Source organism: Tamandua tetradactyla, chromosome 17 (genome assembly GCF_023851605.1).
Source record: "Tamandua tetradactyla isolate mTamTet1 chromosome 17, mTamTet1.pri, whole genome shotgun sequence".
In the NCBI taxonomy this organism is placed as follows: Eukaryota; Metazoa; Chordata; class Mammalia; order Pilosa; family Myrmecophagidae; genus Tamandua; species Tamandua tetradactyla.
The window spans coordinates 15,447,864-15,474,887 of record NC_135343.1 but is presented as its reverse complement, the minus strand read 5'-3'; the positions used below and the strand labels follow the sequence as shown (position 1 = coordinate 15,474,887).

General features: G+C 36.5%; 1 protein-coding gene, 1 long non-coding RNA gene and 2 pseudogenes across 4 annotated transcripts in view; 3 read left to right on the top strand and 1 right to left on the bottom strand.

Annotated features, from left to right (window-relative positions):
• The window catches only part of LOC143660760 (uncharacterized), a 107,606-nt gene that overhangs the window by 7,594 nt on the left and 72,988 nt on the right, over nucleotides 1-27,024 (top strand). The window lies entirely within an intron of this gene.
• DYNC2LI1 (dynein cytoplasmic 2 light intermediate chain 1) overlaps nucleotides 1-27,024 on the bottom strand; it is a 41,389-nt gene that overhangs the window by 4,679 nt on the left and 9,686 nt on the right. The window contains exons 3-12 of the mRNA XM_077134112.1: nucleotides 25,163-25,197; nucleotides 20,812-20,881; nucleotides 17,990-18,078; nucleotides 14,045-14,231; nucleotides 11,227-11,295; nucleotides 10,562-10,639; nucleotides 5,687-5,763; nucleotides 5,041-5,111; nucleotides 2,027-2,124; nucleotides 1,015-1,107 (exon numbers count right to left, since the gene is read on the bottom strand). Of these exons, the coding sequence (XP_076990227.1) occupies nucleotides 1,015-1,107; nucleotides 2,027-2,124; nucleotides 5,041-5,111; nucleotides 5,687-5,763; nucleotides 10,562-10,639; nucleotides 11,227-11,295; nucleotides 14,045-14,231; nucleotides 17,990-18,078; nucleotides 20,812-20,881; nucleotides 25,163-25,197 (867 nt within the window). The remainder of the gene's footprint in view (nucleotides 1-1,014; nucleotides 1,108-2,026; nucleotides 2,125-5,040; nucleotides 5,112-5,686; nucleotides 5,764-10,561; nucleotides 10,640-11,226; nucleotides 11,296-14,044; nucleotides 14,232-17,989; nucleotides 18,079-20,811; nucleotides 20,882-25,162; nucleotides 25,198-27,024) is intronic.
• Nucleotides 20,899-23,332, top strand: LOC143661651 (parafibromin pseudogene; annotated as a pseudogene).
• LOC143661503 (parafibromin pseudogene) lies at nucleotides 23,463-24,087 on the top strand (annotated as a pseudogene).

The following is a 27,024-nucleotide window of genomic DNA, read 5'->3' as shown; positions in this document are numbered from 1 at the left end:
GACTTTCCGCTAATCTCTACAGCCAAGCTGCACACACGCTAAGGGTTACATGAGGTCACTTTACTGTTTCTTTGGCATGCTTCTCATCTGGCAACAGGGGCAAAACCCTGGAAATATTCGTGGTATATTTTTCAAATGTCCTCTGTATCCATGCAATTCTTTGGCTTTTGGACTATGTTTAAAGAAAATGTTTTACTAGAATTCTATTCAAGTTCTTACTTATTCTAGTGTCCCTGAAAGTGAAAGTCTGGTGCTGAGGGAAAAATCACTGCTCCCAGGGCACAGCCTTTGGGTTACCCTGGCACCACATGACTGCCCACATCTCACAGCTCTGCAAATTCTGCCCAAGAGGCTCTCAGGGTTTTCTATCTGCAGTGCTCACTGGATATGACCTTTCTCAGATAAAGATTCCACACAATGTCTCATTTTATCAAACTAAATGGAGATCTGAGAAAATCTATTTGGGACATGATGAATTCAATGGCTTTTGCATTCTTACGTCAGACTTGTGGGCCAGAAACAGGGCTATAAGAGACTATATGGAATGGCAGAGTCCCACTTTTTGTCTCTTCCCTGAGAGATTCTGGATTCCATCAGCTGTGTGTGTGTGCTCTCAGACTGGGTGGCCCTAAATTGGACAAGACAGGTTTTCTGGTACAAGAAAAGGTTGGGTATATCTGATGGTAAACCCTCTCAATAATCTTGCCAACAAAATAATATTATGGAAGTGTCTCCCCAGCAGCAAGGTAAGAATCACTACTCATCTTTAAGATAAAATAAATTGGAAAAGTTAAAAAGGACACGTGAATATTAAGTCAAGCCTGGAGGTGGGTTTTATTCTGTATATGTATCAGAATTTTAATTTTTTTCTTTAGTGAAGAAGTACTAATTAAATAATTTTAAAAGTAAAAACAAAGCAACCCTAAGTAAATAAATTAAGGAAAATCTATGAATTCCAAAGCTATTTTTGTGATAGAAATACAGATGAAATAGAGGATATGTTTAGGATAATACCTGATCCTTTTGAACTCTCATTTCATCAACTTCACTTTCAGCATATTGAGGGTCTCGTGCAGGGTCTCTGGCATCTTTTAATGAGTTGATACTCTGAAATGACAGTTTTTCAAATCACTTCATGCCCATGCTCCCAAATCTTCAATAGCTACAGTCTGCCTGACAAAATCAAGTTCCGGTTGCTGAACCTGGCCTTGAAGGTGCTCTGTGATCCTTGGAGCCTCTATCACTACCTGTGAGGGCCGTCTCAAAGTCCCCATGTCCTCTTTCCTCTCTCCCCTTTCTGATGCTGTCTCTCTCACTTCCAACACCCAGAGAGCTCTGTCTGAAAGTGGAGCAGGAATTACATCTTACTCAACTCTTAATCCCTATAGTGTCTTGCGCACATTAGGTCTTTGGTGAATGTTTGCTTAATTGATTTTTGAGCATGAAATATGAAAATAAAATTATACAAAAGTCCCTTTGGAACATTTCCTGATAGCTGTTGAATAGTACAAAAAATTTATTGTTTTAAAAGAATTAGGAGGGTGCATGGGTGGTTCAGTGGTAGAATGCTTGTCTTTCATGTAGGAGACCTGGGCTCGATTCCTAGACCATGCACCCCGCACCCCCCCCCCCCCCCAAAAAAGAAGAACTAGGAATATGTTCCATGGTGTGGACACCCCCTCTCAGCATGGGAAGGTGAGAATGGGCATTGTCCACAGGTACCTGTGGGATGGGAGGGGGTGGGGGGAGGAAGGAGGTATAGCAGGGAGGATGGGACTTGGCAGATGAATGGGGCTGCTGGATCAGTGTGCTGGTGCTCCTCCTGGGTGCCAGTGTTTTGGAGCAGCTGGAAGAGGGGGGATCTCAGATGGTGGAACAGTGGCCCATGACAAACTATGGGATCTGTGCTGTGGCTGCTTGCTGAAGTGTCCTTTGGAAATTATTGCTATTTTCTTTCTTTGCTTTGTATGCATGTTATATTTTACAATGAAAAAAAAATTTTTTTTAAAGAATTAGGAATATATACCTTTGGTGGAAAGAGCTTTTCATACACTTTTTTCCACAGCTCCATTGGTGAATGAGCATGAAATTTTCCAATGTCATTATCAGGAATTGGAGGCGAACCTAAAATTGGAAGTTTTACTTCAAATGACTGCTTTGATTAAAATATTATAGACTCTATTAATAAAACAGATGACATTTATCAAAGTATAAACCTTAGATCACTCATTTTCCCCTCTCCCTAATATAGTCACCATAAAAATTTACTTCAACCCATCAGAGCAGGGCCACTGGGGCAGATTCTGGTACAAGAGAAAGGGGAGGAAAAGGTTAGCAGGGGTAAATTACAAAACTCATTCAACACATTTAAACTGCTGCCCATCCCCCACCCCAAGGAATATCATAAAATTCTGATATTTTTATGTGTTCATGGAGAAATAATGAAACAGATACTCATGGGCTATTAGTTAGAGTGTAAATTTTCCAATTTAGATATTTTGGAGGGTAATCTGGCATTATCTATTAAAACAGAAAAAAAAAAAAAACCCTCTTAGCAAGCAATTCCATTCCATGGTGTTTGTTTACCCTAGAGATTTCCGCACTAAGGCTTTCACTCTGCAGCATCATTTGTATTACTGAAAAACCGGCCACAGCTAAAATGCCCATCAATAGGGAAATGGTGAACTAAAGTTATTACAGCAGGGCCATGCTTTGTAACACTATCCATCAGTTAGAATAACAAAAAGGTCTATACATAGCATTAGCATGGAAAAACCATTAAGTTTAAGGCATACTGTTGAGTAAAAGGGGGAAATTTCAAAATGACAGACAGAATTATATAAATATGTATTTCTTATGTAATTTAAAGTTTCACTGCCAGTTCCTAATATTTTCAATCTGTAATCCAAGATTTTGCATTCTTTCTAGTGCAGCATCTATGCTGTTCACCAAAACTGTCTCACTTGGTCTTCCAGGGTTCCCTGACCACTTTCGTGGGAAAGACATTGATATGACTCACCAGGCACATTCAGATTTCACATGTGTTACTTGTACTCATCTGTGCGTATGTGTTAAAATTCTATACAATTGTATCCTCTGGGTAGGTTCACACATCCACCACAGTTAAGATGCTGAACAGTTTTGTCACCACAAGAATCCTACCTATTGCCCTTTTATAACCTCAGCCCCCTTCCTCCCATCCTTTACCCCTGCAACCACTAATCTGTCCTCCACTTCTAAAATCTTCTCATTTCAAAATGTTATATAAATAGCATCATATTTATGTATGATTTTTTCCATTCAGTATAATTTCCTGGAGAAGCATCCAGGTGGTTCTATGAATTGAAAGTGTTCCTTTTTATCGCTGAATAGTATCCCATAATATGGATGTACTATAATGTTTACCTTATAAATACATTTATAATGCTTACATTATAAATAAAGAAGATAATGTTTAATCATTATCTGTCAAAAGACAGCTGGGTTGTTTACAGCTTTGGGCTATTACAAATAAAGCTGCTATGAACATTTATGTACAGGTTTTTATGTGAACATAAGCTTTCATTTATTTGGGATAAACACCCAAAAGTGCAATTTCTAGGACATATGGTAGTTGCATGTTTATAAGAAACTGCCAAACTGTCTTCCAGAATGGCTGTTTACATTCCAGTTTACATTCCCATCAGCAATGTGGGAGTGATCCAGTTTATCTGTATCCTTACCAACATTTGGTCTTGTTACTATTTTTTATTTTAGCCATTCTGATAGAAATATAATGATATCTCACTGTATTTGCATTTTTAAAAATTTGCATTTCCCATATGGCTAACGATGTTGAACATCATTTCATGTGCATTTTTGCCATCTGCATATCCTTTTTGGTGAAGTGTCTATATCCCCATTTTCTAATTGAAAAGTTTGTTTTTTACTAACAAGTTTTGAGAGTTACTTAGATATTCTAGATACTAGTCCTTAGGAAGATATGTGCTTTGAAAATGTTTCCTTCCAGTTCCAACTCATCTTTTCATCCTCTTCACATGGGCTTTCACAGGGCAGAAGTTTAAAATTTTGATGAGGTCTAAACTTCACAACTTTTAATTCTCAAATTAAAATTCTCAGTAATTCTCAAATTTCTAACCTCCAACTATTCCTCAGCATTATCTATCAGTATACATAATGATTCTCACTGCTACCGAAATTAAACTGGTGCCAGTGGTAATTATAAGTCAGTCTCTACGATCACTCATTATGCAAAACCACCTCTCTTCCTTTCATTCCAATTCAATCTGTAATCTCATCATAAGTTCTCTTGAAGTCAAGTCACCTTTATCTTATAGGAGTAATGGGGATGAAGTTAGGGGGAAAAAAAGAAAACTATTGCCCATTACAGAGTGTTAAAACCAAACTATGCCACCCCAGAGTATAAAGAGTTGCTGGGCCTAAAGATCTTCACAATGAAAATAGCTTCTGAAGAAAGGGAAGGGGCTCGACTATATAAACTCTTAAAGTGCCTTTGGCTTTAGGAGCCTACTGAACCTCTAATTTTATGAAATACATTCTATTAGAAGAGGCAAGCTATTTTTATAATGAAAAATGAAGGCACACCTAATTAGCATAACTCTGTTCTTTTCTGTTTCTTTCATCTTTTTTTTTCTTCCATCATTTTTATCTCTTGTATTTTTTACCATTGTCCATGGTAGCTCTGTATTTTCTGATCCTGCTATTCTCCTGGTTTCTTCTAAACTCAAGAAGCAAAAATCTAAAAGTACCTGGAAATCCTAACAGGAAAGGTGAATACATACAAATTTTTTAGTGGGATAGAGATCAGAAATCAGTCTCTTAGGTAGTGGCATCCCTTCCATAACAAATATACCAGTACGACACATGCTGCATCAATATTGTGTACAGCATAAACAGAGGAAAACAGCAGTGAAAATGAAACCAGAAATAGTGCTATGTTGGAGACCACGTGAACATGTACTAGGATAAAATCAATAAGCAATTAAAAAAAGACTGAACAATCCTAATAAGTTCACCAACCTATTTGACTTAAAGAATCCAATCCTGCTGTGATAAACAGTGGTTTATTCTGATCCACACATATTGATTTGCTGCATGGGTAACAAGAAAAAATAATCAAGTTTAGTTTAGTAATCGAATATCTTGCTACTCTCCACTGTAAACACTAGAGAAAAGTTTTATATCTAGCCATGAATGAAAGCACTGCTAAAAAATAGATTTAGTAAAAACCAATGTAAGTGATTTCAAAAAGTAAAATAAAGGTTTTATAGAAAAAAAAGTGACAGACCTAAATTACCTTAGATCAAAACCAAGGCAGGTAGCAATGTAAGATACATACTAAAATTACCAATTACAGTTCAAATCAATATAAGAAAGTAACAACAGAGGACAAGTTCCTATAACATGGGGCAAAAGAAGTAAAGAAATGAGGGAAGCAGGTGCAATAGGATCATTTTATTCTTGTCTCAAACTAAGTACTACGTAACATTTTAGCTGTAAAATTTGAGAAATATTTCAACAATATAACATGCAGGAGATAAGCTGAAATTATATCTTTAAGAACAGCTATTTGGGGCACTTTCCCAGTCAAAAAGCAAAAGGCTGGTGAGAATGATAATTAGATGAGAAATACAGGCAAAAAATAAAAAGATTTAAAATAGATTACCTTTTGTCAATGCCAAATGCCAATTGGTTGATAATTCCACGTATTTTTAGTAACAGAGCTTCTGACTTACTGGTAAACTTAAAGAAAAAAAATCAGGAGAATAAATTACATACTTTACTTTCTAATCACAGAAACAGGTAAAATAAATATGGCTTTGCACAAATATAGATTGCAGAGAGAATTAATATTTATTTGCCCATCAAATAGTTACGTTTGAATTGACAAAACAAAACCTGGAAAAAGGAAAAGAAAAATCTCTATAACTTGGTTTTGTTTACTTTTCAAAATTCACATGTGCATTATGTGAAGGGACTTATTCTCTGCTCATTTCAGCCACTCCTACTTATGAGTCCATAATCAGCACCAAAGGAATTGTTTAAAACTGCATGTGTGTAAGCATACATTCACGTACTCTTATGGTCTAACTGAAAAGTTCCAAAATGCGATCTGTTTGGTTAGGAAACAGGAAGTATACCTCATAAATAATTTTTACATCCAAGAGCATTTTACTACCTTCAAAGCATCAATGTGGGAGCTGCAGATCTGGTCCCACGAGACTGATATTCATGAAAAGGAAGTTTGACTTCTCTTTTGAATTGCTTTTGGAGCCTGCAAAATAAGCTACTGAATACACTCAGTGGTGGCACATAACAAGGACATTTTGGATAATGAAAGGAGGAAAGCACTATTAAAAATTGTGCTGTGGCATCAGGCGTAAACCAGAACTCTGTATACTCTACAAATCTTTTGTTTGTTTGTTTGTTTTTTTTTACATGGGCAGGCACCAGGTATCGAACCTGGGTCCTCTGGCATGGCAGGCGAGCATTCTTGCCTGCTGAGCCACTGTGGCCCACCCTCTACAAATCTTTTAAGATTAGATTTGATTTCTGGGGATAGCCGAAGCCACTAAGAGCCAATTCAGAATGATTAGATGTATGAAAGAAGGAAGTATACTTGAACCAAAATGAAATGTCATTATGAGGCATACAGACCAATTTTCTGGTTCCAATGACAAATCCACAAGCTTCATTCTCGATTAAGAACAGGTTCCCAGAGAAAGTATTCAAAGGAGAACACTCATGTGAATATGTAATATCTAATATATTTATTTAAGAAAAAAGACCAATTTTAAAAAATTGAATGCTTCTACTGAGAAAATTTTTAGATAAAAATAAAGAAAATTTGAGTTTTTTAAAAATACAATTGTTCTGTTTAACTTCATTATATTGTTCCTTTTATGGGACAGGAGAAAAAACTTAATCACAGATGTATTTCATAGACATGTAGAGCTTGGGAGGATGTTATCTTCTTCAGCTCCCCTGTCTACTGCATCAATTGCCTCTAAAATATCCGCCAAAAATAGCTATAGAGCTTCTGCTTGAACAAATTCAATGCCTGGGAACTTATCTCCCAAAGCAACTGATTCCATTTTCAGATAATAACAGTATTAGAAAGTTCTTTCTTATTTTGAGCTAAACTCACTCTATTGATTCCTCATTCTTGACTCTCCTAGAGCAAAGAAATTTAATCTCTTTTCCATGGGACAGTCCTTCAACTATTTAAGGAGAGTTATCACATTTTAAATGGTAGAATATGATTTTACATTGGTCCTTACATATCAGAATTTTAAGTCCTATTTGTCGACGTCCTTCTGTTTTTATTGTTGTTTGTTTTTAACTTTTTATTTTGAAATAATTTCAAACTTATCAGGCAGTTGCAAAAATAATAAAAACCCCATTCAGGGAACTCTAACATAACCCCCTCCGGATACTCAGATCCACCTATTTTAATACTTTGTCACCTGTGATATTATCATTCTTTTAATCTATCCATCCATCTACCTATTATCTGGACATTTGAGAGCAGGTTGCACAAATCATAATTTTTGAACATGTAATACTTCCATACATATTTCCTATGAATAAGAATGTTCACTTATGTAATCACCTTAAGTGCAGTTATCGGGTTCAAGAAGTATAATATTGATAAAAAGCTCGCATTCTATATTCTAATTTTTTTTATGTCCCAATAACGTCCTTTTGAGTCTTTTCTCTTCTACTCTTACATCCTACCCAGTATCATATATTGCATTTAATTGTCATTATCTCTTTATCTCTCTCTTTTTTTAAATTGTGAAAACATACATACAACATACATCTTCCCAACCCATTCTCCGCCAAGCACGCCATTCGGTGGGATTAATCACGTTCACACTGTTCTACCATCCATTCCTGGAAACTTCCCATCTCCTCAAACAAATTCTAAAACTCATTATGCATTAACTCCTCATTGGTCATTGGCCCTTCCCCCCATCCCTGGTAACCCATACTCTACTTTCTGTCTCTGTGAGTGCATATTCTCTGATATTTTTTTTGTTTGTTTACCATGGGGCTTAAATTTTGCATCCTAATTCTATAACAACCTCATTTGCTTTGATAACTTAAATTCAACAGCACACATAAATTATGTTCCCATACCTCTCTGTCCCCTCACATTTGAGTAGTTCTTGTCACAAATTATGTATTTATATATTATGAGTTCCAAACTGACATCATTATATTTCATGCATTTGCCTTTTAGATCTTGTAAGAAGTAAAAGTAGAGTTAAAAACCAAAAATACAACAGTACTGGTATTTATATCTGCCCATTTAATTATTTTTGCTGGAGATCTTAATTTTTTCATGTGGTTCAGTCAATGTCTACTGTCCTTTCCTTTCAACCTGCGAACTCCCTTTAGCATTTCTTATAGAGCTGGTCTAATGGTAATGAACTTACTCAGCTTTTGATCATCTGGGAATGTCTTAATACTGCCCTCATTTTTTTTTTGCATTGGCAGACACTGGGAATCTAACCTGGGTCTCTGGCATAGCAGGCAAGAATTCTGTCACTAAGCCACCATCACACCACCCCTTCCCTCATTTTTGAAAGCGATCTGCCAAAAATACAATTCTTAGTTGGTGATTTTTTGCTCTTAGAGCTTTAACTATGTCTTCCCAAGCCTTCTTGGCTTCTGATGAGAAACTAGCATTTAATCTTATCGAGGTTCCCTTGTATGTGACATGTTGCTTCTCTCTTGAGGCTTTCAGAATTCTCTCTTTATCTTTGGCATTGAACAGTTTGCTTATAATATGGTATGGTGTGATATATATCTGGGTTATTCTGTTTGTAGTTAACACTGAGTGTCCTGGATATTCATATTAATATATTTTTTAACATTTGAGCAATTTTCAGTCATTATTTCTTTAAAAATGGCCTGCCCTTTTCTTTCATCTCCTTTTGGGACTCCCATAGATGTATATTGGTATGCCTGATGGTGTCCCACAGGTTCCTCAGTTCACTTTTCTTCATTCTTTCCTCTTCCTTATCCTTAGACTGGATGATTTCAATGGTCTTATCTTCAAGTACACTTATTCTTTCTTTTGTCACCTCCAATCTGCTGCTGAACTGCTCTAGGAAATTTAAAATTACTGTTACTGTGGTCTTCAGCTCTGATTGGTTCCTCTTCATAAATTCCATTTTTCTATTGGTATCTGTGTTCATGTATCATTTTCCTGATTTCCTGGAGTTCTTTGTCCATGTTCTTATTTAGCTCTTTCAGCATATTTAGGACCATTATTAAAAAAAAGTCTTTGTCTGGAATGTCTCAGGTCTGACCCTCCTCATTATTTACCAGGGTCAATATTCCCTGTTTCTTTGCATGTTTTGCAAACTTTTGTCGAAACCTGGACATTCTGCTACTTTAATGTGTTATTATTGGAATTTAGACTCTGAGGCATCTGTTCCTTAAGCTTCTAATCAGCTGTTACTACAGAGTTTTCTTTGAATGCCAGGAGCTAAGAACAACTACAAAACATAAAAGTAGGAAAAAATCAAAAACCCTTTCCCACTCTTTGCAGACTGACCAGTGGGAGTGCTCTGCAAAACTCTTCCATACAACAGTTTAGAGAACAGCTCCAGACCCAAGCGTAAGGGTATCCCTGGTCATTTCTACCCATGTGTCTTGTTTGGCCCGTGGAATTACCCCATTTACATGGTTCCAAGTGTACCCTCTCCCCTAGGAAACAATTTCCTCATGGTCCCAGGCATGACACTGTATGTCCTACAGCCAGCAATCATATACCCAGATATCTACTTAACTGCCTTCCCACTGTTTTCTGTAGGAGAACTCTGTGAGCTGCCTTCTACATGCAGGGCAAGTTCTGGGACAGTGAGTCCCTCAGGCCACCACCAGACAGATTGGGCCAGAAATATACGCTCCCAGTATGTGCACGAGGGTTACTCTGCTACTGCTGGACCTGGAACCAGAGATCTACACTGGGAATGCAGGCCAGCTCTGCACCAAGTTGGTAAGGGGTGGGGAAGAGGCCAGCAAGGGCACAAGAAGATCCTACAGCTCTTACATATCTAGTGGTGGGTGCCCTGAGATTTGAACCCAGGCAGTACAACTCCAGAGTTTATGCTTTTAACCACAACAAACAATATTTTTTATTAAGTTACAAGAGCACATACATTCTTAAGGTTTTTTTCCCCTCCCTTTTCTTTTAAGGGAATACAGATTCTAATTCTAAAGGGGAAACTATAAGTAAATAGGTAAGTAAGTAAATAATAAATAAATGAATAACTGATGTATCTCTTTAAGATTAATTGGAGCTTACGGATACAAACAATTTAGAACTCTAGTTCCAAAGAAGAGGTAAGCCAATGAACAGAGCATATTCATAGACATATTATCAAACACTATAAGGTGATGGTCTTTGCGTAATGGGAAAAGATAAAGGCAATGCATACTGGTGAAAACATTAGCATTCATATCTCTACATTGAGTTGCTAATCCTTTCATCCATTCGAGCCAAAAGGATAAGAAAAGTACAAACCATTAATGATGCTCCATAGTAATGTGCAACAAATCGAAGTGTCTTGCATATTGTCTTTCTCTTCTCAGAGTCAAAATCCTGTAGAAATATGGTATTAAAAAGAAAAAAACTAATTGAAAGAACTAATTATCTGTAGCAGAAAGATGCAAATTATTAGATGTAGAAATAGATTAGTTCTTCCTTTTTTTGAAATGCACCCTGATGAGCAAGGATTTCATTACCTTGATATTTGTTTGTACAGAGAGGTGAGCAATAGCTGCAGTCTTCTAGAGCTACAGCTATCTGATCTTTCTTTGTTTAAACCCTTAGGATGATGGAATTTAGATATTTGCATGTTTCATGGTGTGGAACGCCCTATAGATTTGCTGACAAACAAAGATAAAATGAAACTCATTTTCTACTTTTTTCCATTTAAAAGTTGGGAAGTAAGTCCTATCCTTTGGTGATTGAGTTTAAGAATCATTTCCTAAATCTTCCACCTTCTCTACATTCTAACCACTGCTTTTATTGTTCCATACCTATTTTTTCTTTCCCAAAATCTTTAGGATGTGTGACTCCTTTACTTATCCCTTCCAAAGCCACTTCTCTTATTTCATTATTACTTTTATTTTCCCCCCAAATATGCACAACAAACTCAACTGGAAGTGGAAGAGCTAAGGGCTTACCTGAAAAACATCGTATTTACTTCCAATTATGACGAGAGGTATTGGAAATGGGTCAATTAATTCACGATCCTGTTAAACACATTTCACAGAATTTAATGTAACTAACTAGTTATTGCTATGTGTTTAGTAATTTCTATTTACTTTCAAAAACATATCACTTTCAGTCTCTTTATAGATGTTGTGTTAGTGTGCTTCACTTCTTAAATTGTATTTCTAAAGTATAAAATGAGAAAAAGCAATTCCCGAAATTACTGTATATCTTATGATTCTGCTTTTTAATTTTCTTATACAATGTGTCATCTTTTTATTTTGTATTAGCTGTTTATTGTAATAGCATTTCTACGCATTCTATAAGATGATGGTCTTTGTGAAATGGGAAAAGATAAAGGCAATGCATACTGGTGAAACATTAGCATTCATATCTCTACATCGAGTTGCTAATCCTTTCATCCATTCGAGCCAAAAGGATAAGAAATGTACAAACCATTAATGATGCTCCATAGTAATGTGCAACAAATCAAAGTGAGATATGACCCATAAAACTGTTTTGTTCCAATCTTACCTATGTAAATCACATTTTTACAAACTCTGGGCAATACCAAATGCTGCTCTGTTTTCTAGAAAATGATATTCATGGTTATTTTAAAAGACTTGTGGTACTATGATTGCAACTTAATAATTTAATTAGTTGTCAGATAATCAAAAGACATGAATATGTGATGGACACTGAATGAACGAAAAATAGAGAATAATGGGGAAGGCGGTTATAACTACTCCTTGCTTAAATTTATAGCTTCATCTAATCTTTGCCAGGTAACTTCTGTACAGTCTGTTTTTTAAATCTTCCTTTTACAGAAATTATAAAATCAATATCAAACTATTACATTAAAACTCTATTCTTTTTATAAGAAAACAGGAGCCTAGATTATAAGCTTTTAGAGCAGACACATTAAGTCTGGAGTGGTGATTATTATTTCTGGATTTTGAGAGGCTGTTTTATATATACAACCTGATATTTAGAGACAAGAACAAAGCCGAACAGGTTGGGGTTAAAGTACTTCAGAACATAGGGGTAAGGAAGACAGTGTCTATATTTTAGAACCACACATACTCTTTGAGACCAATGGAAGAAAGATTTATTTGATCTGGAACTGAAATTTTTTGTAGTGCATAATCTAATTCAACCTATCTGTATAGCTCATTTGAACAACTGAAACACAAGAAGCACAGAAAAAGAAAGAGGTCCTTTAATTCTGTATAGAATATTGTAATGCCTAGAAACATCCTAGAATATATTAAGTAGATAATCAAAAAGTATTGGCAAAGTCCCCGGAGAGAGGGGAGAAAGAATATGGAACTATTAAACTTAACTATCAGGGAATCCCCTGATACTGTGTCAAACTTTAGGGATACCCAAAACAATAGGCCATGCCCTCGATCATGAGGCTTACTCTTGCGAAGCTTATGTAGGTAGCGGAGAAGCTTAGACTACCTATAGGCATGCCTAAAAGTTACTTCTGGAGGACCTCTGTGGTTGCTCAGATGTGGCCTCAGTCTCTCTAAGCTCAACTCTGCAAGTGAAATCATTGCCCTCCCCCCTACGTGGACATGACATGATCCCTGGTGACATGGGAGATGACACCCAGGGATGAATCCAGATCTGGCACTGTGGGATCAACAATTTCATCCTGAGCAAAAGGGGGAAAAGAAGTGTAATTAATAAAGTATCAGTGGCAGAGAGAGTTCAACTAGAGTGGAGAGGCTACTCTGGAGGTTGCTCTTACGCAAGCTTCAGGTAGACCTTGCTACCTATCATAACCTGCCAGCCCCCAACCAGGACCATTTCAGCCAATCCTAAAGAATACCTAGGGCAATATATAAGATCCCACAAGGGTTCAGGTACTAGAGTAACTTGCCAGAAATTTACAACCTCCAGATGGGTCCCTGGTCCAGATAAGTCCTGAAACCTAGCCAAGCCTCTCCAGAACATCAGATAGTTCCACCTCTCTACCCCATATTAGTGACAGACCCTTACAATATGAGAAATTTAGAACTGCCATAGCCCAAACACCCCTAAAGAGAGGGATGGAAAGATCAAAGGTGATGGTGGAATTACACAGAGAAGACAAGACATAACAAATGAATATAAATGCTGAATCATTAAATTGATATCTCTTTTAGTCTCCAGTATTTTAGAGCAGCTAGAAGTAAAAACCTAAAATTGTGAAATTGTAACCCATGTCAAAGTCTGAAATATGTTCTACAACTAATTGTGGTGCTGTGCTTTGAAATTTATAGCTTTTTGGTATATATGTTATTATTCACCAAAAAAAGAAGGAAAAAAAGTCGATTGTGATGATTTTAAAAAGTATTTAAGCCCTCTAGCTGCCTATATTCTGGAGCAGCTAAAAGGAAAAATATGAGAGGATCATATGGCAGCCCATGACAAACTCTGGGGTCTGTCCTGTAACCACTTGTTGAAGGGTGCTTTGAAAACTACTGCTTTTTTATTTCTTTGCTTTGCATATATGTTATACCATATAATAAAAAAAGTTAAGAAAAAAAAACCTCTATTCTTTTGATTGGTGCAATATGCCATAACAATTGCAGTGGATGTCTAACAAGAAGACATAAGAAGTCTTTTCCCTTGTTTTGCTCTTACTGAGCTTTTATTAAATTGCTATAATTTTCCAGTGAACAGGTTCATCTACATCAAATGAATTTCAAGTCATGCATAAAAAATCTAAAGTTGTTAGTGATGTTATCTTTTACCACATATTGGATTTAAGATTCTAGGAATAATCCCAACGGAACTCACTGGATGGTCCTTCTGCATATTACTCCACATCTTCTGTCTCAGCTCAGAAGCTGCTTTAGAGTTTGTCTTTGCCAGTTTCATTATTACTTTATCTACATGACTTTTTGTGACTTGCAACAGATTTTCCATGGTGGGCCAAAGGTCATTAGGTTTTGAAAGATCCAGAACAAGAACAATAGAAAACGTCCTAAAGAAACAAAAGCATTTTTCAAAAAGTCTTCAAATAATTAACACTTTGAAATCCTAGCATACTAAAATATATTATCTTAGAATAACACTACAGTTTAAGAAAAAAAAAAAGAACTTATTCTAAGACCAAAAAAAAAAAAGACCAAAATTATACTCTACTAATTCCAATGCTTTTCCTAGCAATATGTAAGTGTTAGAACCAATAGTGACAAGTTCTTGTCTGAATGACAATCCAGTTCAGCTAGAGAATCTGGAGGAATTGTGTCCAACGATGCCATGTTTAGATCTAATTTTACTGTCTTCTTCAAAGAAGGGGAAGTGAAAATAATAACAGCAACAGCAACACAACCATGTGAAGGAGAAGAAAACTGATGGATCATGTTAGGGTCCACCTACCTTATTGAATCACTACAACAACCCTTCCTAGAAGACATTAATATATCCGTGATATGTTTTAGAAGTCTGAGACACAGATTTGTTTAACTAGTTTATTGTAGAGCTAGAATTTAGAATCAAAGCCACGTCTTTCTACTCTATGGGGCTGCTCTCTGAAAGCATACCCCTGACCACCAGATACACCACTGCAGCTGCCATACGCACGAGTAACTCATGTTCTACAAATCAAAGAGAAATCTAAGAGAATGTTAGATTCAATACTGCTAGAATAAGATGCGTGGGGATGGAGCCAAAATCATAGACCATAACCTCCTTGGCTGATAGGGCAAATATTCTGTTGGTAGATACAGCAAGAAATTTTGTATTATATGTTGTTCAGTTCTTTTGCTTAGTTCAAGGCAAACAGGAATTCTGCATAATCCAAGGAAAACAGTAACTAAATTCTATACTGTTGGTCTAAACTCAGAAAGTAGTGTTTTAGTCACTAATTATCAAGATTTTTAAAATTATAGTGCTATTAAATTATCTACCCAGTCACAGCTATGTCATTTTAATAGGCTCATTAACAGATTTGCTCAATTGTAAAAATAATACAATATATACATTTCTAATAGTAAGGAAATTGATTTTATTTTCATAACTAAATATGGTTAATGTCTGGGGGAAAAAAAGATGGGTCGGGTTTAGCTTTTAAAGCAATCTTCAATAAACAGAGCAATAGCCATGCCTGACAGAAACAGGAAATCAACTCACACCGCTGGAGATCTTAAAAATATGCTCTGGTTTGACCTGCCATGGTGCTCCCCTTGTTCCTTCTACTTATTTTGAAATTCTCACCATTAGAGTCACTGCTGTGGATGAGATGCATGGTCTCTGAAAAACACACCTGCAATACGCCACTGGGGTGACTCTGACTTTTTTCCTTGGCTTCTCCCACTCCTATATCAGCAATCAACAACAATTTAACCACCTTATGAGGGAATGAATGACTTTTTCAAATGTGCTTTGCAAAAAGAGAAGGGAAAAGGTATGGCAGGAATAAGCCACAAGTAACTCACTAGGACAGGGGTGATATGGACAAGAGGAAAGAGGGGACAGGATCAGGAAGTGCCAACTAGGACATGTGGAGGGGAAGGGCGGCCTAGAACAGGTGCCCAGGAGCCAGGTGGAGCCAAGGTAAATTGTGCCCAAAGGAAAAGCTTCCTTATCAAAATTTTGGGTAGAAATGTTTCTGTTAATTAGTTGCCATTTGAGAATTAAATAAAGTTGGCATGACATATACATGAACAAAAAGCATTTCATGGCATATCCTCAAATTTTTTTTCAGATAGAGGAATATTAGGTGTCAGCTTCATAGCAATAAAAAATAATTTTGTTTTAACAAGAAAGGAATGGATTATCAATTTCCCCCCAAGATTATACCTTTTCTTTCCAATATGTTGGAAATACTTGTCTTGTTTTTAAGGATTTACTTTTATTTTCACAACAAGTGACAGCTATGTAAACTCTTCAAACAGGGAATCAGATTATAGGAAATGCTCCATTACAAATAGGCCAAAGTCTGTGGAAATGTTCAATGCATCTATAATTATTCTATAAACAGTTATTTTAAAAATAAACTGGATCTAAACAGCATTTGGCAATATGTTTTTAAATTGCTGAACTTTGTCCAACATCAGGAAATGATGTGTCAAACTAATTCCAGTCAAAAAAAAAAGGGCTCTGAGATTAGTAATGCAGTGAGGGTGAAATGTTTTCCATGAATTCTTTATTCACTCAGCAACCTACTTTGGACCCAGGCCTATGCTCTCTCTCCCTATGTTCTTTCTAATCCTGGCCTCTCCTCTCTCCTAAGACTAGCTCCAGCTGCCCTGAGGTCCTAGGAAAGGAAGATCAAGACTTCACAAAGTGAAGTGGTAAAGAACCAGTGGGAAGATTTGCTTCCTGCAGATGCCAGAATAACCACAAGCCTTACAGTCCCGGACTCTTAGGGTCCAGAGAAGGGGAGTGAGGGACAGTGAGAAGTCAGGGCCAGAAGAGCAGTCAGCTCACAACCCAGGTAGGAGCCCGCCCCGGTGTCTGCACCCCTTCAGCTCTGGCCCCGCTAAGTGGCAGCTCCTGTTCCTTCAGCTAATATTGCCCTCACCTCTTCTTCTCAGCCAGGCCACCATGAACTACCCTAACCTCCAGGCAGCTTCACTTCTTGGTCTTCTTTAAGGGGGGACAATGAAAGACAATATAGCTGTAAAATTTCATGCTTCTGAAAAATAATGCCATAGGAAAATGTGGCTTTAAGTGAAAAAGTAAGATTTAAATGTGTATTAAAATACGTGCCAATTCTGTACAAAGTAATTTACAAACACCAAGAGGACTGAGAGAAATACCTGGACTTGTTACAAAGAGCTCTTTTTTTATGTGATTATGAATACTCTTACTTCTTTGTATCTTTCAGTATTTTTCCAAGTTTTCTATATAAGCATACATTAATTTTTAATAAGTAAAAGATAGTAAATTAGATTTCCTTAAAAAGAAAAAAATATTGCTAGAGGAATGAAACCAACATTACCTGTACCCAACTAGTTATGGTAAAACAATTATCTTGTTAAAAAGAAGTAATTCAATATGCTAAGGATCTTAGTGACCTAAATTTAATAAATTACCGCTGAGCCCTTTGTTTTGGTCCATGTAGCACAGTTTGTATTAAACTCTGACAGGAGTAAAATATTTCAGATTTTTAAAGTTTTGTTTTTCTTGGCTAAAATGGGTTCCCAGGCACATTTTGAGAAATGTCACAATTTTCCACATCTGAATTGGCCAACATGTGGAGTCATTGTTAGGAAAACACCACCAAAGGGTTTTGAGGTTTTCCCCTAAGTCCTAATTCTTTAAGGTCAGCAAGTAAGAGACTTTCTCCTACCCCCAACACATTGTCTTCCCCTGGATGAAGCTTCAATAATAACAACTGACATTAAATTTACCGGTAGACTAACAACACACAGCTGAAGAAAAAACTCAAAGAGAGGAATTAGCTCATACTGAGATGGTATTGCAAAGAGTTAAGTTTTTCAATTTTTTTTCCACCATAGAATTCATTGCCCAAGTGTTCTTTGACATATTTTTTCTGTTTGCAGATTTGTAAAATATGTTGTTAGCTGGAATACCAGCTGCCTCACTTCAGCACAGGTCAGAACCTTTGTCCTTTTAAAACCTCTTTGAAAGCTTTACTGTTTAAACACATCTAAATAAAGTGGGTATAAACCATCAGCAACATAAAACTGCCCCTCGAAAGTCTGATGCACAAAATCCTACTCACAGTCATCCTGTGGACACACCCGTGGACATGGGAGCTGGCTCACTTACCGTAAAGTGTCACTGGTGATTGGTATGCTGATTAAGTCCAATAAAGAGGTTCCTCCACCCAGTTCCCAAAAGTGAGCGATATCTTTTGGCTGAAAAACAGTTCTTTCATATTAGAAAGAAACTTTGATTTTTTTTGGGGGGGAGTGCATGGTCCAGGGATCAAACCCGGGTCTCCTGCCTGAAAGGCAAGCATTCTACCACTGAACCACCTGTGCACCCCTAAAACCTTTGATTTAAAAAATCTTAAATACTTTTATTTTTTTATTTTTATTATTATTATTTTTTTTTACATGGGCAGGCACCGGGAATCGAACCCAGGTCCTCAGGCATGGCATGGTGGCCCACTCCTTAAATACTTTTAATTCTTCATTAGCACCAGCCAGCAAAATACAAAATATCAAAGTCAAAATTTTCTCCATTCACCATCCCACCTATAAAATGCACCAAAGCAACTATACTATAGAACAAAGATGAAACATTAAGATTATACTGTCTATACGTATACAAAAATGCCCTAATTTCAGTAATACCTTAATAGAATAAATGGTACTCAAAGCCTATAAATGTCACATGTAGCATACACTTACTCAAATTGTAAATAAACCAATCAGTTAAACAAACTTAGTATTACCTTTATGAAAACTGCTACAATTCTAGAAAGAAATAAAACATTCTGAGTGAGGGAGACAGAAGCGCACAAAATAAATTGGGCATGCTTGTGAGGACCCAACATGAGGAAATAGGGCAAAAAAACAGCAGTCCTGGCTGCTGATCCGGATGGCCTGAGCAAAACTGTAAGCAGATGACCCATCCCTGTCCCCTATGGAGAACTGGGCAGGCTCCCACCTCTAAGAAGTGGCAGGTTGGGGAACAAGATAGGACTAAACAATAGCTTCCCTTTCTATAAAACCCTTCGTGATGGTTAGGTTCTGGTGTCAATTTGGCCAAGTTATGATGTCCAGTGGTCTGGTCAGGCAAGCACTGGCCTGACTACTGCTGCAAGGATATTTCATGGCTGGTTGATAGCCAGAAGGCTGGTGTATTAAATTATCAGCACACTGACTACATCTGTGGTTGATTACATCTGCGATCAACTAAGGCATTATCTCCCACCAATGAAATAACCCAATCAGTTGATGGCTTTGAAAGAACAAGAGAGACCTTTTAACTGCTTCTTCAGCCAGCGAGCATCTTCTGTGGAGTTCATCCAGACCTTCATTGGAGCTACCAGCTTCACAGCCTGCCCTATGGATTCTGGACTCTTCCATTTCCACGGGCACAAGAGATATCTTTACAAATCTCATATTTACAGATATCTCCTGTTGGTTCTGCTTCTCTAGAGATCCCTAATACAACCTTAAATACAGAAGGTTTTGAAAGGGCTAGGCAGCCAAGTGGGTGGAAACAAGACCATCTATCTCATGAGGAGCGACCTAGACAGCTAGCCAGCAGCATCTTCTCTTCCAGCCCTGAGTGGAGGAGCCTTTAGGCCACTTAAGTTGTGTAGGGAGCTTCTCCATAGAACATCAGGGAATGTTAAATCTGAGAAAGACATGAAGCTTCCAGAATGAACATGGAAAAGTTAGATTTGATAATACAAAGTTTAGAGGAAAAAAATAGACGAAAAAAATCACATTATGAATCCATCTCCATGAACATGGAAATCAGATGGTTATTAAGGCACATTTTAAATATATGTATTTCGTATTTTTGACAAATTCTTACTTTTTATAATCTCTAAACTTATTTTGCTGTTGATATTTGAATCACTAATGTCTGTGAAAGGAAGTAATTTTTCATTGGAAAATCTCCCTTGATTCATAATTTGATGAAGGGAAGTTTTTAGAGCTCTTCTAAGAAGTTAAGTTTATGAAAGCAGTCTCAAAGTTCCCAACAAAAAGGATATTTCCATTTCTGGGCTGATTACTCATGCTATAGTTCATCTGAGTCATAAAAATGGTATTTTCATGAATCTCAATATATTCTGTTTCTTCTTTCCTTTTTAATTTCACAGTTTTAAGAAACAACTTTCATTGGTAAATCCAGAAAGCAGCAACAGGCAATTTTACCTCCTTATACTCTATCTAATGATCAAACATTTGGATGAAACCACTCCTTAAAGATCTGCCCTGGTTATGAGAAAAGTGAGACTCTCTGTTCTAGACTCCTCTTCCATGGACCTAAGTTTATTTACAAAATGACCTCTTTTCATGTGCGAATTCCAAAAGAGATTCAGTTTAGGAATTTAGTTCCCTACTATACACTATAAAATCTCCCTTTATTCTGAACAGTTTCTAACTTACCTATGAAGAGACACTAAACAAATGAAAATAGGATTATTGGTTAACTAGGGCCTACGTTCTCAAATAGTACTACCAACTTCAAGATGTATTTATAAAAAAGCTTATAGTTCGTAATTTAAGTACTGTATTTTCATGCATTTTCCACAGCTCAAAGCCATATTTTAGGCATTTTTTTTCGGGAGACAAACAAGTAATACAATATTATTATCATCATTGAAAGGGGAAGAAAGTCACATTGATACAACTAATATAAATATGCCAAATAAATGTACAACAAAGTTACAAAAGAATCTTATACCAGCATTCCAAAACACAACAAATGAGAAGGCTAAGATGTTCTCACAATTTGCTTGGCTTTATATCTGTTGAACTGTATTTGAAGTTTAATAGTACATAGCTATGAAGTACACAACTGGATATATTTATTGATCGTAGATAAGAAGGAAAATGTACAACAAAGTCTGCATCATTACTTCTTCATCTATGGGTATAGCTATAGCACTTTAAAAAGACACTCACTGTGTTATGCCCTTTTGCTCTTCTTCCATATGTATATTCCATAGCTAAGGTTGGTTTTGGTGCCTCATCCCTGGACAACAAAGACAGATGGTTACTGCCATCGTGGGTGGTATTAGTTTCTTATGCTATTACCCTATCTGATTCATTTTTGCTTCTTCTAAAAAATTTTAATCTATTAGTAAAGAAGTTACCCTCCATTGTAGCAATTGAGGGAAAATGATTAATATTTTTTATTTAAAAGTTAGCCATCAAAAACCATCTTGGTGGATTTTTGTGACAGCTGCAGAGGTGTCACAAAGACAGGATGTGGCAGCCTCCAAAGGCACTGTTGTGGCAAGTGGAGATGATAGGGTTGGCAGTGTTGACAGCCATGATAGGGGACAGATTCTCTGTGTCCCAGCCATGTGGGAAACACCGATATCAGGTTTATGCTCAGTCTTAATGGGAGCTGGGAACCTAATGGCTATCAATTTAAACAGTACATCATTGGGAGATTTTAATGTAGTTCTCTATCCTAAATCATGGTTCAAACATGGATATCATTAACTAGTGAGAATTACAAACAAATAAGCTATAGCCATAAGTCCTAGAAATCAAATGATTTCATTAAAATGATTTGATGAATTATTTACACATTGACATATTGCTTAGGGGGAAGTTTTATGATATATATATATACATATATAATTTGAAAACCAAAATATATATATATTTTAGAACAGCAGAAATTTATTGTTCACAGTTCTGGAGGTGAGAAGTCTGGTCAAGGTGACAATAGGGCCATGCTCTCTATGAAACCTATAGGGGAGATTCTTTCCTTGCCTCTCGTAGCTACTGGAGTTTGCTGGTAATCCTTGACGTTCCTTGGCTTGCAGTTGCAGCAAATCTCTGTCATCACATGACATTTTCCCTTTTTCTGTTTGTCTTTGTACCCAAACTTCCTCTTCTTATAAGGACACCAGTCATATTGGATTAGGGCCCACTCAAATTTAGTTTGGCCTCATCTTAACCAATAATATTTTCAAAGAACCTATTTCCAAAAAGGTAATATTCACAGGACCAGAGGTTAGAACTTAAACATAACTTTTGGGGGACTCAATTCAACCCATAACTCTTCTCCTATTAAAAAAATTCTCTAGATAACTTTTGGGGGACTCAATTCAACCCATAACTCTTTTCCTATTAAAAAAAATTCTCTAGACATCAGGAAGGAGAAGTCCTGAAAAGATTATTACATATCCTTGGTGGCCCTGGTAGCTGCTGGTGATTATTAGTGCTGCTTTTTGTTGGTTTGCCAAGGCACTATTGAGGTAGGAGACAGATGGTGCATGTGCCTAGCATCTTGCAACAGTACAACATGCAGAAGGAGACAGTGGTAAAAGGAGACAAAGTGATTGTCAAGGAGTCTCCTAGCACAAGGACGTCAAGGCCAACTGTGTAATTTGGAAGATTGGAATGAAAGGCCAACTGTACCGGTTTGAAACTATTATGCACCCCAGAAAAGCCATGTTCTTTAATCTTCATCCAATATCGCTGGATGGAATCTTTTTTACTAAGTTGATTCCACGGAGATGTGACCTACCCAGTTGTAGGTGGGACCTTCTGATTAGGTGGTTTCCATGGAGATGTGTCTCCACTCATTCAAGGTGGGGTCAATTATCGGAGTCCTTTAAGAGGGGAATGTTTTGGAAAAACCTTCAGAGTTGACACAGACAGAGATCTTTGGAGATGAAGGAAGAAAACATCCCCGGGGTAGCCATTAAAACAGAAAGCTGGGAAAGAAAGCTAGAAGATGCCACCATGTGCCTTCTCAGCTAACAGAAATCCAGAATATCATCGGCTCTTTCTTGAACTAAGGTATCTTTCTATGGATGCCTTAGTTTGGACATTTTTATGGACTTAGAACTGCAAACCTGTAACTTAATAAATTCCCCTTATAAAAGCTGTTCCATTTCTGATATATTGCATTCTTGCAGCATTTAGCAAACCAAAACACCAACCCAGAAAGCACTTCATGCTGGATTCTATCTTATTTATATTTAATAATTTGCACCTTTCTCATTCTGTTTACATCTGTCAGCAGCCACTAAAAACATTCCTGGGGTTAGAAGACCTGACTGAAGAAATGCACTTGGATATCCATGGTAAAACATTAATATCAGCAAGTACAAACAGAAGTGGCCCCCTGGAATTAATAGGTCTTCAATCACTTGTTGAAGTTAAAGGAAGAGCAGATGAAGTTTTAGCGGAAGCAGAGAAACCATAAATTGAGGATGAAGAGTGTATGCGCCATAATAAAGAAAGTTTGGCTGCTCACTAGGAGGGCCCCAAACAAGAACTTAGACAACTTGAACAGATTAGGTCTTTGACTGAAGCTATGTCAGTGGGAAAAATTGCTGCAATCAAAGCCAAAGATATGGCTAAGAAAAGATCTACAATCAAGACAGATTTAGATGATGATATAACCGCTTTTAAATGGAGGAGTTGTGTGGATACTGAAGTAGATACAAGATATTGTTAGCAGAGAAGGTAGAGGGCTAGAATCACATAAAAGAATGTTTCCAAGAATATTTTTGTAATATATTGGCGTCTTCAGTTTGTAGACACAAGAGAAGGCAGTGCTTCTGAACAGGAACCCAAATACAGCACCTATGGATCGCACAGCAAAAGGCTTCAAAGTTGACACGATGATACCTATTCCTGGAAGGGCACTGAAATATATGACAAAAGGGGCACATACCCATAAGACTCAAAGTCCTGCAGTAAGCCAGTACTGAGACCAGTTTTCCAGGCAAGACCTCACCCAAACTGGAAGAAAGGATTTTGAATATTCATATCATAATTCCAGCAGCAACCACCTCCTCAATAACCATGCTTAATACAAAAGACCTTCTAAACCAACTGAAATTTATCTTACAAGATGAAAGGAAGAAATAACACTGCCAATGAGAAAATGAAACTCTAATTCAGTGAAGAAAAGACAGATGAAGCCAGAGGCCATTGCAATTAGTGTCAGTTTCTTATAGAGTAGTAGATTAGCCCCTTAAATGTATGACTCAAGACTGGGCCAGGCTTGTATCAGTTTTTGCACATGGTCCTGCATGGCAGTTGAAAGTTGGCCATGATTTTTGCCTGATGGATTATTCATTGGCATATTTGCTAATGTTAAAGACTTTCATTTCTACTATGATCAGATTTCCTAGATCCATATGTTCAGAAATAGTTCTAATATTAGAACTCAGCTATCTAAAAAAAGTCCATATTTTTTATTTGTGCTTTATATATTTATGTTTTCTATATCACCCCTGCATGTATCTTTGATACACATATAGAATAATGTTTATATTTCCTGAATGATAAAACATTTTCTTTTATGAAGTAAAAGGTTACTTTAAAGAGAAAATTTATAAGATCTGATATTAATCTATAATTTGGAGAATTGCCCTTTTTCTTAGTAGACTTTCATTTCAAGGAATTGAAATTAATAATTTTCAGGTCAGTGCAGTAGAAGGTCAGCCTCCTAACCTAATGCTGTATTAGATGATTTGTTTGTAATTAAAAATGCATCAAAGTGTAGCCTAAAACTTTCCTAGAGATGGAAAGATTCCTGAAGACAGAAAGATGACACAGGTCACTATGGATGGTTCTTCTTCCTAAGAAGCAATTTTGTTGGTGAAAGGAATTACACGAAGTCAGGATGCCATTATCTACATTTTTAAGTAATATTTTTCAAATGATGGATGTTTCTCGGATGTGACCTTAAAACCAAATTCCACCTCTTTTTTTAATGTTTTTGGTGGAGATATAAGAAATATGAATTGCAATGAAGGGGACAGAGAAATACTTTCCAAGATTGGCTGAGGGCTTTCCTTAGCAACTTCCTGAAATATTTACCAATATTAGTTCTAAATCTTCATATGCAGATGGCATGAGTATGAGGTATAGGTTTGAAGAATTAAAAACAAACAGTACAATTTATAGTTTGAGGAGCAACAATATGCTTCAGCCATGAGCAATTTAAAGATTATAATTAATGTTCATTTAACCACAGAATATATAGAAAAAAATAATTTAACAGCAACAAAATGGCCAAAAAGAATGCAAGTTTTCTCACAGGCTGGGTGGATACAGGAATATTTCTCCCCCAAATGGAGAAATCCAGTATTAATCTCGAACAGTTTTTTGCCTTCTTGTTAATTATATCTTTAGAGGTACTTTTTAAGGGTATATTAAGCATCACTAAGAGCTAAATATCTTAGTCACGTCCCCAAATCGTTTTCTTTTAGATTCTAACTTGCCTATACAACTGGAGCAAGCAAAAATGTAGACTAAAAATTAACATGATACTTACCTATCAAGACACCTTAGAATAATAGTAGTCTTTCCCTAGAAATTCAAAAAGAAAGAATATTGTGTTAATGTCACACTTATGTAAAATTTTATTATTGCTCATAATTGTGGACCAAAATAGTTTTCTAATCACTTGAATGATAAACTACCTGGAAGCCAGAAACTTTCAGAATTGTTCTTAATCTGATAAAAGGAAAAAGTTAACTGTCAACTTTCCATCACAGTGTAACTATACTGCTATTATTATAATTATAAAGCCCTGCAGATGACAAATACTAGCAAATCATATCTCACTCTAGTGGTCAACTTGGCAGCTGTCTTAAATTTTCTCTCTACTCATCAATGCTAATTACTGGTTAAGTTGATGATTAGTGGCTTCTAAAATGTTTTAATTCTAATTGTTGAAGTGGAAGTAAAAAGAAATACAACATACAAATAAAGGACAAGTTGCAAATGCGTTCAAAGTAAGCAACTGAAATACTATTAGAATACTTTTGTTTGTTTTACTTCTAGAACATGTGCTTATTACAAGTTTCTATTTTAGAAATCAGAAATATAGGTTCTGGTCTCATCTGTGTCAGTAACCATAACGCTTAACCTCATACCTTAGCCAGGGAACTGGCTCAGGGGTTTGAATAATTTTTTCTTAATAGAAAGATCTTTTCTAAATGAATGAATGAGTGAATTCTTTCAAGAAAAAATAAAAGAATAGCAGTAGGAAATTTTGGGGCTCCAAGGAAAATAGTTTGGAAAACTCTGGGCTGGCAAAAGCATGGAACATTTTAACATACCTGTAATTTTCACCAAAACAAGATTATAAATAAATTACCCTAGGTTATATTTGGAATATGATCATACTGAATGACCTTCTGTAATAGGAAATATAAAGAAATAATTGGAATAGTGTACTGGTTTGAAAGTATCATGTACCCCCAGAAAAGTGATGCTTGTCTATCTCATTGGAGCAGCTATTTCTTTTAATTCTGATTCAGCACTGTAGGTTGGAAGCCTGATTAGATTATCTCCATGGAGATGTGATGCATCCAATTGTGGGTGTGACCTTTGATTAGATAGAGAGGTGACTCCACCCATTCCAGGTAGGGCTTGATTAGTTTACTGGAATCCTTTAAAAGAGGAAACATTTGGAGAGAGTCAGAAATGACCAGCGCCTCAGAGGTGATAGAGTTCAGAGCTGACACAAATGCCAACACTTGGAGAACAGACACCAGATGTATGGAGATGGTTGGAGCCTAGCAGATGTTGCCAGATGTTAAGCAAGCCAGAATCTGGAGAGAGCTAAGGAAAGCCAAAGATGAAAGCCAGCCCTGGAGAAGCTGAATGCAATGGGGGCAAGAAACCAGCAGATGCCAGTCCTATGACTTCCCAGATGACAGAAGTGTTCCAGACCAATTGGCCTTTCTTGAGTGAAGGTAACTTCTTGTTGGCACTTTCATTTGGACGCTTTCACTTCCTTAGAACTGAAAACTTCTAACTTATTAAAGTCCCCTTTTTGAAAACTGTTCTATTTCTGGTATACTGCATTCTGGCACCTTTTATAAACCAAAACAAATAGTACCAAAATTGTACATTGAAGGATGTTAATTGGCAGGTATTGTATCAAAATATCAAAATGAAAAACTATAAACAACCTAAATGTCTCAAGATAAGGGATTAACCAAATTAATTATGGTAATCCATATGGCGAAATAATACGCAGCTGTTAAGAATGATGGCATAGGAATAAACTTACTGACATGGTACTAGAGTGCTAAATTTTAAAAACGAAGGTTACAAAACAGTTATATTTATATAGCATAACCCTTTCTTAAAGCAAAAAAATAGTTTTTCCTGTTTCTTTGAGAT